The sequence below is a fragment of the Lathyrus oleraceus genome, chromosome 2 (assembly GCF_024323335.1).
Source record: "Lathyrus oleraceus cultivar Zhongwan6 chromosome 2, CAAS_Psat_ZW6_1.0, whole genome shotgun sequence".
NCBI classification, from domain to species: Eukaryota; Viridiplantae; Streptophyta; class Magnoliopsida; order Fabales; family Fabaceae; genus Lathyrus; species Lathyrus oleraceus.
The window spans coordinates 387,536,934-387,550,301 of record NC_066580.1 but is presented as its reverse complement, the minus strand read 5'-3'; the positions used below and the strand labels follow the sequence as shown (position 1 = coordinate 387,550,301).

Genomic DNA, 13,368 nt, shown 5'->3' with positions numbered 1-13,368 from the left:
GAAAATACAGAAGTGTTTCTAGATTTCGGAGTTGCATCTCCAAACGCATCTCAAATACACGCGATCTAGCCTAATTATGGAGCGTGGCTTTTTTTGATCTGGAGATGCATCTTCGGAATCTGTCCGTAGATGCATCTCCGTAGCATACTGAAACAGAAAAATAAAAGAAAAAACTATAAAGCTGTATTTTAACAAAATAAAATGACCATTCATAACATAAAATCAATATTACAGGTGATGTTAACATAAAATCAAACATTATTTTTCAATATTCAGGTGGACGCTTCAATATCTTTACAATTATCTTTGATCGGTCTTGAAATTGTCGCTTCCACCTCGATCAGAACTTTTGTTTCGAAACAGAAAAATATATTCCACATAGTCCTTACATTTGCATTTGTCTTAATCTCATAGTTGTTGAACTCAATCTTGTCTTCGTTGTTAATTGACGGTGAACGTACTCGAACTTCACAATTTTTCGATTTTCTCGGTAAGGTAGGAGATTATGCACTTCGTATTGCATATCTGCAAAAGAGGTGTACTCATTGATCTTTAATTTCCGCCTGGGTGTTGCGCTGGAAAATGAGACATTTGTGAAATATCAGATTATTTTCATTTGCGACATTTTATGTTTATATGAATTAAAAAACATGAGTCTATATTTATAAAAGTTGTAGACAAACATGAACATAAAAAAATTATATCGAGATTCCGGAGATGCATCTCCGGTACCACCCTATTATCTTATTCCGGAGGTACCACCCTATCATCTTATTCCAGATATGCATATCCGAAACTTCTTCTAATCTAGACAGAAAACATAATCTGTGTGTTTTGTTTGGCAAATGGACAATTTTTTTGACAAACATCACAATGTATTAAAATATTTGAAATCGTATATATTACACTTCATTAATACTAGTACACAATTACATACAATTAATTGATGACGAAAAAACTAAAAAGAATAGAAAGATTTTCCGTCGGCTAAATCTATAAGTATGGGTGAAGTCTTCATCCTTTCCACAAATTGATCCGGCCAAGTCTCGACTTTTGTTGTTGAATGAGTCGTCCACTCCGCTGAACAAAGTATCGTGATTTTGAAAGTTACCCAATATACATAATACGATCATTTTGATGAAATACAAGAATGCAGATTTGGAGTGAAAATGTTGATTGAGAATGAAAGGATTTTTGTAAAGGGTTTGGAGTTGAAAGCAAGTATGGGTTTGCGATTGTGCAGGTGAGTGTTTTATCAATTTATTTCGGAAATACAACTCCGTAAATACCAGACATGCAAAGGTGACAGATATTTCAAAATTCCGCCCCAAACCTCCGGAGATGCATCTCCAGAATATCCACTGTGCTGCTCAAATATCAATATATTTGTTGAAAATACCTGAAGATTCATCTCCGAAATAAAATTTTGTTTTACTCTTAGGTCACACTCATTTGATGCGTCATAAAGTGGTGCATGGTGCCTCCAGTTATGTATTTCCGGAATATGAGAGACATTTTCAGTTTTCTATAAAGTGTTTTTCCACCCAATAGAATGAAATAAGAAATTCCCAAATCTATTTCCTTAAATGAGCCATTAAAAAAATCAATGTATCTAAATTATATGCGGTTCAAATATATTAATTCTTCAATAAATTTAAAAAATAATTTTTTTATTATATTAACTATCAGAGATAGTATAGGATTTGAAGTGGAAATTTAAAGTTTGGAATAAAATAATTGACACTTTCCTCCTCAATTAATGTACATCAGAAGATTGTTAGTATTGTGTCTATATAAGAAAAACAAGCAATAAGAAGTTGTTAATATTGTGTCTATATCATTGGAGCAAATGAAGAGGAGTTAAAAGCCTTCAAGGTAGTCATGATGCAAAGTTTGAAATGTCTGACTTTTAAAACATGACATATTTATTGGGAATGGAATTTATGTAAATAAGCATAAATATCTTTCTAAAAAAGAAGTATGTTGAATATATATTGAAAAGGTTTCATTCAAGCGATTGCCATGCTACAATAACTCCAATGGAACGGGGAGCACAATTGGGAAAAATACACAACTTCAGTTGATGCATCACTATACAAATAAAGCACTGGCTCCTTCATGTACTTATGCAATACAAGGTTAATAAAGTGTAGTCTTGACGAGAAGATTCATGGAATAGCCAAGAATATGTCATCTAATGATTTCAAAAAGGGGCACTCGGAATGTTTAAGGCACAATTGTGGAATTTGATACCAAACCAGACGGATAGTAAAGGAGATGCAATTGCATATGGTTACTCAAATTTGGAGGGAGAGGTGATAAGATGACAAGAATGATCCAAAAGATAAAAAAAGAAAAAGTAATGTAGACTATCTATTTATGATTGATGGAACACCAATCTCAGAGAGTTCAAAAAAGAAATCAATAGTTACTCTATCATATTGTGAGATAAAATATGTTGTAGCCTCATTTGAAGCTTGTCAATCACAATGGATTGATATGTTACTTGAAGAATTGAAGATTCATGAAGCTGGAAGAATAAATTTGCTAGTTAATAAACTTCACAATTTCTTTTGGTAGCTCATTCTGAGTCAAATACCAAACAATATGTATCATCCATCCCCTTGCATTATCCAATGTCATAACTTCTTCAACCTCTGTACTCGGTGCTTCTAAGGTCTCTTGAATTACCGTCTTGCTTAAATCGGAACCTTTGGTGCTCGCTAACCGGGCTAAGAGGTCGACTATGACATTCTCCTATGGGAATATGGTTTACCTCAAATTCCACAAACGTCTGAGATATCTTGAGAGCTTTTTGCAAGTATCTGACTAACGATGGATCCTTCTTCTGAAACTCTCCTCTGACCTGGCTGGTGATTAACTGAGAGACAGTTTGAACAAGCAAATGTATTACTCCAACCTCTTTTGCCAACCTCATTCCTGCAATCAAAGCTTCATACTCTGCCTATTTATTGTTAGCCTAAAAATTAAAACACAAAGAATATTCTAAGATCAGGTCACCTGGGCCCTCCAATACTATCTCAACTCCACTTCCTTTAAGATTAAAGGATCCATCCACAAATGGAGTCCATCTGGATGATGACTCTTCTGAGGCCGAAGCACTCAATTCAACCAGGAAATCAACAAGCATTTGAGATTTGATGTTACTCTGAGGCACAAACTCTATATCATACTCTGACGATCTATTGCCCATACCACCATTCTTCCTGCCAAGTCCGGTTTCTTCAAGACCTGCTTGATAGAATAATTGGTTCTGACAATGATAGGGTGTCCCTGGAAGTAGTATCTCAACTTCCGAGTTGTAATCACTACTGCCAATGCAAGACATTCAATCTTATGATAACACAATTCCGCTCCTCTTAGCACCTTACTAACAAAATATATTGGCTTCTCTCCTTCCTCCGTCTTCTGGACTAACACGAAACTCATAGCCTTGTCTGAAATGGCCAGATACAGGATGATACATGGTTCTCCTTCGATCGTATCAGGATGAGAGGTGCAGCCATGAAACGTTTTACTTATTTAAAAGCATTTTCACATTCTTCCGTCCACTGGAACTTCGCTGACTTCTTCACTGCGGCGAAGAAATGAATAGACTTATCTCTTGCACAAGACAAGAAACGAGATAAAACGACCAAACGTAATGTCAACTGGTGTACCTCTTTTACTATTAATGGACTTCTCATATCATTGATTGCTTGATATTTATCTAGGTTTCCTTTTATTCCCCTGTTGGTCAACATAAACCCAAGGAATCTCCCAGCTTGTACCCAGAAAGTGCACTTGTCCGAGTTAAGCCTCATGTTGTAACTTATGATTGACGCAAATGTTTCTTCTAAATCTTTGACGTGTTTCCAGTTTTATGGGGTTTTTATCACCATATCATCCACATATACCTCCAGGTTCCGCCCTATCTATCAAGCGAATACCATATCCATCAGTCTTTGGTAGGTAGCCCCTGCATTTTTTAGTCTAAAATGCATCACCTTATAATAATTATTATTCATGTTCGTCATGAACCATCTTAGGAGCATCCAATGGATTCATCCGTATCTGATCGTAACCCGAGTAAGCATCCATGATACTGAGAAGACAGAAACCAGAAGCCCCGTCGATGAGCCGATCAATGTGAGGAAGAAGATAACGATCTTTGGAACATGCCTTATTCAAGCCAGTGAAATCCATGCACATTTTCCACTTTCCCACTTTCTTTTTTACCATGACTATATTAGCCAACCAGGCCGGGTACTTAATTTCCTGGATGAAACCGACCCTCACAAGCTTTCCGACTTCATCTTCTATCGCTCTTCTCCTCTCCTCTCCATCCTTTACTCTCTTTGAGACACTGGCTTGATGGTTGCATCCAACGCCAGATGGTGGCAAATTATGTTTGGATCGAATCCAAACATGTTAGTCGGTTTCCATGCGAACATATGTATGCTCTCCTTCAATATTCTTATGATCTCGACTTCCTCCTCTAGAGACAAATTAGAACCAATTTGAGTCGTCTGGGATGTTTGGGAACCAATCTGTACCTTCTTCACATCCTCGATGGGTGTCAGACTATCTTCCGCTGAGTTTTCTCTTGTATCAACATCAATTAGATTCACCTATAAATGATCACCTTTTATTGGTTAATCAACTTGAGCTTTCTTTTTTAGCTTCAGAATGTCTTTATAACATTGCTAATCTTTGATCACCTTTTACTACCCCTACACAGTCATCTTCGAGAGGATATTAAGTGTGAGGTATAAAGTGGATAATGTCGCCTCTAAAATATTGAATGGCAGTCTGTCAATAATAATGTTGTAGGGATACGCGGCATTGACAATCAAGTACTTAACCTTGACACTTTTCGTGTTGTCTTCACTTCCAAAAGTTGTTATCACAGGCATATACCCTAGAACCTGCACTTGTTCTCCGGAGAAGTCAACCAAAGTACCTTTAAAAGGTAACAACTCGATCATATCAAAATTCATACTCTTGAATGCATCCCAATATGAAACATCTGCTGAACTTCCCGGAGCTACTAAGACTCGCTTCACGCTCCAGTCATGAATTTGTACTTTAATTACCATTGGGTCGTTCTTGTGAGCCAATACTCCTTCGAAATCTTTTCTAGAAAAACTGGTTACGATCGAGTTTTCATCTTCTTCTAAAAGTGGGTTTTGTCTGATATGCATCACTTCCCAGGCATATCTTTTCCTGGATGAACCGGTTTCTCCTCCTCCTGTGAATCCTCCAACAATGGTGTTCAATGTATGACGGGTCACTCGGGCTTCGCGAACCTCATGTGTATTCTTCCCCTTCTTTTGCGGAGGATTTTCCGAGCTGATATCCCCCCTGGGAGGACTTCTCTTTCCTGGTTGTCCTCTGACATCTTTCACATAAGACAACAAACGAACTCTCTAAATTAAGATCTCGATTTCTCTTTTGAGCTGATGACAACCTTCCGTGTGATGACCACGAAGTCTATGGTAGCACATCATGCATTCTCGTCTTTTACCATCACGACTTGGACCCCTTTTGGACTCCTCGGGATGGGGAGTAATTTGAGATGATAGACTTATCTCAAAATGTCTTCACGTCTGGCATTCAGTGACGTATACTCGACATCTTTTGTCAAACGGTCGTCGGGATGGTCTTATCATTGTCCGATCTCTAGGTTCGGGCTTAGGGTACTCCTTCCTATACCTGACTTCATATTCTTTAGCTCGCATTTTTTCCTTGGCGTCTCGAGACCTCTTTTCCATGTTGCTCTCCTTCCTTTTGATATAGCATTATGCTCTGGTAATAACCTCATCCATGCTGGATGACGATTTTTGTGCTAGGGATTTGTTGAACTGACCGACTTTGAGACCATGTTGAAATTCCCCCACGAACATCTCCTGGTTCGGATGAGACACCTTAAAAGTTTCTTCGAAGACCCTCGCCAGATACTCTCTGAGAGACTCCGAGTACCCTTGTCTGACGTTGAATAAACTGGTAGTCAATATTTTTCTATGTTTGCTTGTTGAGAAGTGTTGTACCATCTTTTAATTTAGGTCCTGGTAGCTAACGACCGAGAATCCGGGTAAGCTCATATACCATCGCAAAGCCTCTTCCTTAAAAGTACCTGCCATGAGTTTACATTTAAGAGGGACAGAAGCCCCTATTATTTCCATCTGATTATTGATCATACTAATGTGCTCCTGTGGGTCGGTTTTATCATCAAAAGATACCAATAATGGTGGTTTGAAGTTCTCTGGAACTTGATCATCCTAGATCGCCTCAGACAATGGTTGGGAATCCAGAAGCTTCTCCTCTGCATCCCCGTCCTGTTGACTATGTGTTTGCGAAATGTGGACGCTATCTTGCAATGTTTCATTTTATTGATGGAAAGCATCCACCACTACGAATAATTGGGTTAAAGCTGGTGGTGGAGGTGGATCACTTCGGCTAGGAGATGATTCGGACATCGCACAACTGGGCTATTAGCGATTTTGATGATGATTTTTTGTGTGGCCTGGAAAAATTTACCAAGACCACACGGTGGGCGCCAAACTTTCTTGCTAAAAACACTAAAAGGTTGACTTCTCCCATGCTAGTCAAGGAGAGCCTCAAATGGTTGGTTAAGTGTCTGTAAATGTTTTTTCGGGTAGTTATTGTTTGTCTTTCCCCATTTCTTGATGTCCCTTATATAGGCTCATTTCTCACCCTCAACAATCATGAAGAACCCTTTTCTCTTCCTTTCTGCATTCAAAGCCTAGAAAATCGCCACCGCTTTATCATTTAATTTCACTTCTTAATGGCTTGTAACATCTGCTTCATTATGGTGTCGTTATGACCTTTCATTTTTGGAGAGCGTTTTCAGATGGTGGCCCTTCGTCCGACTATTATCTCGGCTTATTCGGATTCCATACTCGACGACACGAGACTCTCCACTTCGGCCCATCAGGACTCTCAACCCGGCAATACTATGATTTCGTTAGGCCGGATTATATCTCAAGTATCCCTTAGGCGAATTCGTGTTCTAGCCCAGGCTACTACTCAACTTCCACCCAATCATTCTTACTTCATCATAGACTTCTTTCGATTTTACACATCGACTGGTCAAAATAATTTATAGAATGTACATCTTCAAAACTATAGTAATAGAGAGGAAAAATGGAGAGGATCTGGACACTGTTAATAGCTACTACTTGTGTTACAAATAATCCAACTATTCTTCTTTTATTCCTTCAATCTCAATTTCTTCTATCACTATTAACCAAGACTTTAAACTTCATTAACCATACACTTAATATACTTTTGGAATACAAATTGACTAATATAATTATCATACGATGACACATTGTTCAAAGTTAAAATGAAGAAACTTAATTGGATCAAAATTGAACTTACAAGGCATTGCACCATTAACTTCTACTATACATCAACATTAGAACTAAGGTTTTTTTACATGTCTCGTCTTGTACTTCCAAAACTCATCTTTTTTCCTCTTATTTTTCATAATGCCCATCTTTTTGTTAATTGCACCATACAAGGCTACCTTATCACTCTTATTCTTGTCTGCGGCTTTGACATCGAGAATATCCCGTAGCTTCCGGTAAGAATTGATATCCATCACCTGCCCATTCTTGATCATCTGCTTGTGATAAAAAAATGCCCGCTTATAGTCTCAAACACGGACAAAGGCGTATAACATGGTTGAATATGTTATCGAATCTGGTCTTAATTTAAGAGCTTCCATTTCTTTCAACAACTGCGGCAGCTTCGAGTCTAACCCTCCTCGTGCATATGCATTCATCAGCATATTATAGGTCATCACTGTTGGTTGCAATCCGATCTTCCCGAATTCAAAGATCACATCTCTTGCTTCCATGAAGAGACCTTGTTTGGCAAAACCATCAACAAGAATGTTGAATGTAACCTGCGTTCCTTTAACTTTCTCCCTCATCATCAGCTTCCATATTTTCATCAATGTTTCGGTGTCACCAGCTTGTCTGAACGCATCTAGTAAAGTAGTGTAGGTTTCTATTGAAGGTCTGGTACCTTCTCTGATCATGTTTTCAAATGCAGCATAAGCTTTTTCGTACCAGCCACTAGCTGAATAAGCATGGATCACTGCTGTATAGGAATGTGAAGTGGGTTTTATACCGACTTTCTTCATCTTCAAGAATACATCATAAGCCATGTCGCTCATATTTTTCTGCCTCCCATATGCGCTGATTAGACAAGTATATGAATTGGCATTTGGCTTCAAGCCAAAATCCTGCATTTCTGAAAGCAGATTCTCTACAATCTTAGGTTGCACTCTTCGGCTGTATGCATGCATTAGAATGTTGAAGGTAACAGCGGTTGGTTTAATCCCTTTAGCTTTCATCTCGACAAAAAGCCCTTCGGCTTCTTTTACGCGGTTGGATTTACAATATCCATCCATCAGAGTGTTGTACACAATTGCATTGGAAGAAACCCCTTTCTTCTCCATTTTAGATTGAATGATGAGAGCTTCACTCAGCAGACCCTCCACACAAAATGACTTTATCAGTGCACCGAGGACTTCTACGCCCAATCGGACTCCTTTTTTATTCATTTTCTCGAAAAACTGCCATGCATCTTTTGCACAATGGCCAAGTTTTCTCATAACAATAATCATAATAGAGCACGTAACATGATCAGGAAGAACATTATCTGTTTCCATCGACTCATAAACCTTCCAAGCATCTTCATATCTAATAAACACAACCACGAACGCATCAACATCAAACTCTTATGTTATGCAGTATTCTAAGGTATAAAAGACTACCATAGTGCTACAATGGAAAAACTAGATTGGTATGAACAGATACAATAACAATCATGGAATAACACATAGATACTATACCAAGTAACACATAGATACTATACAATAACTCAGGATCGTCTTTTAGGACACAAAATCAAAATTTGTCACAGTTAAACCGTGGTTAAATAGAGCCTCATACAAACATTTGTCACAATGAAGTGTGATCAAATACGGCCTCTATTTAATTTGCCACATTTATACTATGGTTAACCTACATAGTACCTCCAAAAAAGTTGAAACGACCTGCAATAAGACACCTACACAGATGCTATACCAGTAATATAGAAATGATGGAATGTGAATAAATGTGTAGCTACCTGCCATCAGAGAGAAGGCCTGAAATTGCAGCATTATAAACACGAACATTTCTGAATTCCTTGCCAGAGGGCAAGTTTCTGAACAAAACCATCAACTTATCACCCATCTTTGCTCTTCCCAACAAAGGGAACAACACAGTAAAAACCCTTGGTGTAACAAGCGATGGTTCCTGTGACCTCATCCACTGAAAGAAATACAAACAACACACCATAAGGTGTTCTTTCCCAAGTGTTTCCAAAACCTCTACACACTCTTTCTCATTGACCCTTTTTTCATACTCTCCCAAAGCTTCCTCTAGAGTCAAATTCTGTGGCAAATTCATTGCAAGATGAAGAATTTCCCCAACAACGCCTTGAGGCAGTGATGATTCCTTCTTTTGAGACCCCGTTTCTTGATTGTCTTCAACCAACAAAGGGATTTCTTCTTCTTCGTCGTCAAATTCTTCTGAAGCAAGGTGCCACGTTGTACGACGATTTCTCTGAAGGGACAATTTCCCTTCTTTTCCAGGGTTTTGAGATGGAACCGTAGTGCGGGTTTTGAAGAATTTGTAGATTGGATCATCTGGGTGATGGGATTGTTCATTTTGTTCTTGTATGTTTTGCTCTTGTTCGTGTAGCTCAAAATATGGGAGAAAAATGGGGGTAGTTGAATAATTTGGAGTTGTAGTTAGAGAAAGTGGGGTTTTGTGTGAGTGAATGGGGAAAGAGGGTTTAGTGTGAGTGTTGGGTGAAATTGAAGGTTGAAGATAGAAGAAGCAATAAGAAGAAGAAGAAAAAGAGAGTTTATGGTTTATGAGACTGAGAAACATGGCTTGTGTGGGTTTGGATTTGGAAGGATAAAGAAATTTGGGTAAAATAAGGGATTGGTGGTATTATGGTCTTGTTTGAAATTCGAAGAAAACAAAATTGTTTGGATTTTGTTTTTGTTTTAGAAAAAAGTTATTTGAAAGTGTTCATGTGTCTTTTTTTTTAAATGCACATTGAAACTCTACATGTGATTTTTTTTAGGATAAGTCTCTAATAACAATAATTAACAAATGATAACAAAAATCATACACACTAGTGTTTAGTTTTAGGATATGTGCATGTTTTGTGTGAGATATTCATTAAAATGCATAATTCTCAATTTACTTTAAAAGGTTCACATGATTTTTTTTTGGTTTGGGTAGATGATTTTGATAGTCATGTCACTAAAGTGGGCGAAATACTTTTTTCAAAGATTTAGGAGGACTATGGAGAATATTGAATAGGTTGGTGGTAGACACATTTTCGTGTCTGCTCGTCGCAAACTGATGGACCAACTTCTTTATTAGGTCATGATAGCGGGTGATTGAGAGTCGTGGTAGACTCAAGTGTCACTTTAATGATGCGTCTCCAAAGGTTTCAGAGGGAAGTTTGTATTTTAGGGAATTGGAGATTTTGTCATTTATGTATTGATGGATTTGACATGTTCTTGGGGTCATTGTTGTTAACCGAGAATATGGAGATGAAACGGTCAAGAAATGGGAGGGGTTGAATAGAACGACTCCCTTATACCATTTTCAAAAACAAATTCTTTTCAAAAAATCTGAGTTTAAAGCGTGGAAGCAAAATACAACAGCTGGATTCAAGAAATATATGTTTCATCGTCTTTTTAATAAGAATGGTTCAATTAATATTACAAACAACGAATGTAAAAGAAGTTGTTTTAAAAAGAAATGTAAATTCAAAATTTTAGGGTTAACAAAATCTCAATTGACGAATAAAATGTTCAATGAATTAGATGCATCGAAAATCTAAACTTATATGATAAAACATTATATGACATTCTAAAGATGAACAAAATATAATACATATGGTATTATGCAGAAAATTAAAACATAGATAGAGAAAGAAAAATGTACACGAAGATATATAATGGTTCGACAATTCGTCATCGATATGCCTACCCTACTCTTCAATGGTTTTAACTATTGGAAACGATAACATCTTCCACTATTTCAAAGTTAATGATACAAATATTTTGGTACAACGAGTTATCATCAAACTAAATAGTAACAACTCAATGCTTTAGCCAACACATATAAAAAACGATATTCCTTTTGCTGATGAAGATTACTCAACTGCTAATGTAACACCCTTCTAAAATACCCCAAATATTTAATCAAAATAATAAACATATATCAGAGTAATTATGCAGTTAAGGGTGTCACACAATCATTCACAATATGTTCCAAAATAACTGTCATGCTCTTTATTTAATCAATTAAACATTTGCATAATTCGCAGCAGATATAAATCAAATCAATCAAAACATGTAACATACTACATGTAAACTGGTTCAACAATCATTAACAACATAATTAAAAGGTTCCCTCCCGATGTTACATCTATCAGAGCATGACCCACTAAGGAGACTACACTAGACTCCAAGCATTCGCTTCTACTCAACTCATTTCTCGTTACCTGAAAAATAGTTGTAAGGGTGAGTTCCTCAATCGATATAATAAGCATTATAAAATCTCATGTCATGTTAAGTAATTAGACACATTAATCACCCTAATCACAACATACAATCAGTAACAGCACATCAGCTCAACATCATACTCAACACCCACATAAAGCACAAGTATAACCTCAAATCATACTCCATAACAACACTAACACACGTATAATATTGGAATACATCCATTCATATTATACGCCATACATACATTATGCAATGAGACCCCACACATGCGGTACCGACTATTCTTGAACATATAGTTCAAGCTCACCGATCAAATCCAGATACGGCTACTAAGCTCACTAGTCCCACTCATTTGAGATCTAATGACTCACTCACTAATTCCTCACCATGGGAATTAGCTACAGCCCCAAAGGCTATGCTATGCACACTAATCACCTAGCATGCAAACATCAACAACAAATCCACAATGATTCACTCACTAATTCCTCACCATGGGAATTAGCTACAGCCCCAAAGGCTATGCTATGCACGCTAATCATCTAGCAATGCAACATCAACAACAATTCACATCATTATGCATGCCATCATACATCATCAACACATGTCTCAACACATCACTATCATGTCAAATAATTAAACACAGTATTAGCACATTCTACTAATACTTATACTGTTCAAAACAGCGGGAAATAATCCCTACCCTATCACACACTGATATAGGCAACCATCAATTAGGCACACAACATTTAAATTAACAATTTTTCCACACTGCAACAGTGTTAACCGGTTAACGCCCTGGGTTAACCGGTTAACGCAGGCAAAACACGCTTACTGCCCAAAACTTAACAGTGTTAACCGGTTAACGCCCTGGGTTAACCGGTTAACGCAGGCAAAACAGCACTAATTTCACAATTCGCAACAGTGTTAACCGGTTAACGCCCTGGGTTAACCGGTTAACGCAGACAAAACAACAGTTCCTGCGCTAACACAAAGCAGAATGCAGAATTCTCCGCAATTTCCGCCGTTGGAGGACTTTCGGACCTCCGATTCCAATCCCGTAAAAAGCTATACGTTCGGAAATTCACAACTAACCCAAACACAGATCCAATTACAGTCTAAACACAATTTATCCAACATAATTCTTCAGCATCAACAATCCCAATTAGGGTCAATTCGACGGTTTATCACTACCCATTACATGCTAACCCATAATACCCATTAAACGACGATAAACCCCCCATTACCTGAGTTAATCCGGCGAATCTTTAAGCTCCAAGCTCTTCTCTTCTCCAACCTTTGCTCTCTGGTCCTTTCTCTTGCTCTGCCTCTTTCAGCCGCTTCTCTGAGTTTCACGTGAAAACCTTATTTTCCAAAATGAACCCTTTTTACTTGTTCCAACTTATATATTTTCCAATAATAATTATTATTCCAAAATAATAATAATCCAATTATTATTTAATTAAATTAATAAATATACTATTAACTTAATTTAAATAATTACTTTATTTTATTGGGGTGTTACAACTCTCCCCCACTAAAAGAGTTTTCGTCCTCGAAAACATACCTCAAGCGAATAACTCCGGATAAGACTCCTTCATCTGACTCTCAAGTTCCCAAGTCACATTGCCACCTGCTGGTCCTCCCCAAGCTACCTTCACCAAGGCAATCTCTTTACCCCGCAACTGCTTCAACTCTCGATCCTCGATCCTCATAGGTGATGTTTCAACAGTCAGGTTATCTCTCACCTGTACATC

General features: G+C 37.5%; 1 protein-coding gene and 1 pseudogene across 1 annotated transcript; both read right to left on the bottom strand.

Annotated features, from left to right (window-relative positions):
* Nucleotides 1-18: 18 nt before the first annotated feature.
* On the bottom strand, nt 19-4,242 carry LOC127123387 (uncharacterized). The gene is made up of 3 exons (XM_051053607.1): nt 4,042-4,242; nt 2,777-2,965; nt 19-147 (listed from the first exon to the last, which is right to left on the bottom strand). Exons 1-3 carry the CDS (start codon nt 4,240-4,242, stop codon nt 19-21), a joined length of 519 nt encoding a protein of 172 aa, XP_050909564.1.
* A 2,972-nt stretch (nt 4,243-7,214) lies between these two features.
* Nucleotides 7,215-10,086, bottom strand: LOC127119672 (pentatricopeptide repeat-containing protein At5g50280, chloroplastic-like; annotated as a pseudogene).
* Between the last annotated feature and the right edge of the window lie 3,282 nt (nt 10,087-13,368).

Coding starts and splice junctions, on each gene's coding strand:
- LOC127123387 (XM_051053607.1), bottom strand. CDS start 4,242: ATGGTAAAAAAGAAAGTGGGAAAGTGGAAAATGTGCATGGATTTCACT. Junction 2,966..4,041: donor CATTGGATGCTCCTAAGATG/GTTCATGACGAA, acceptor AACAATAAATAG/GCAGAGTATGAAGCTTTGAT. Junction 148..2,776: donor AGACGTTTGTGGAATTTGAG/GTAAACCATATT, acceptor TTTCTGTTTCAG/TATGCTACGGAGATGCATCT.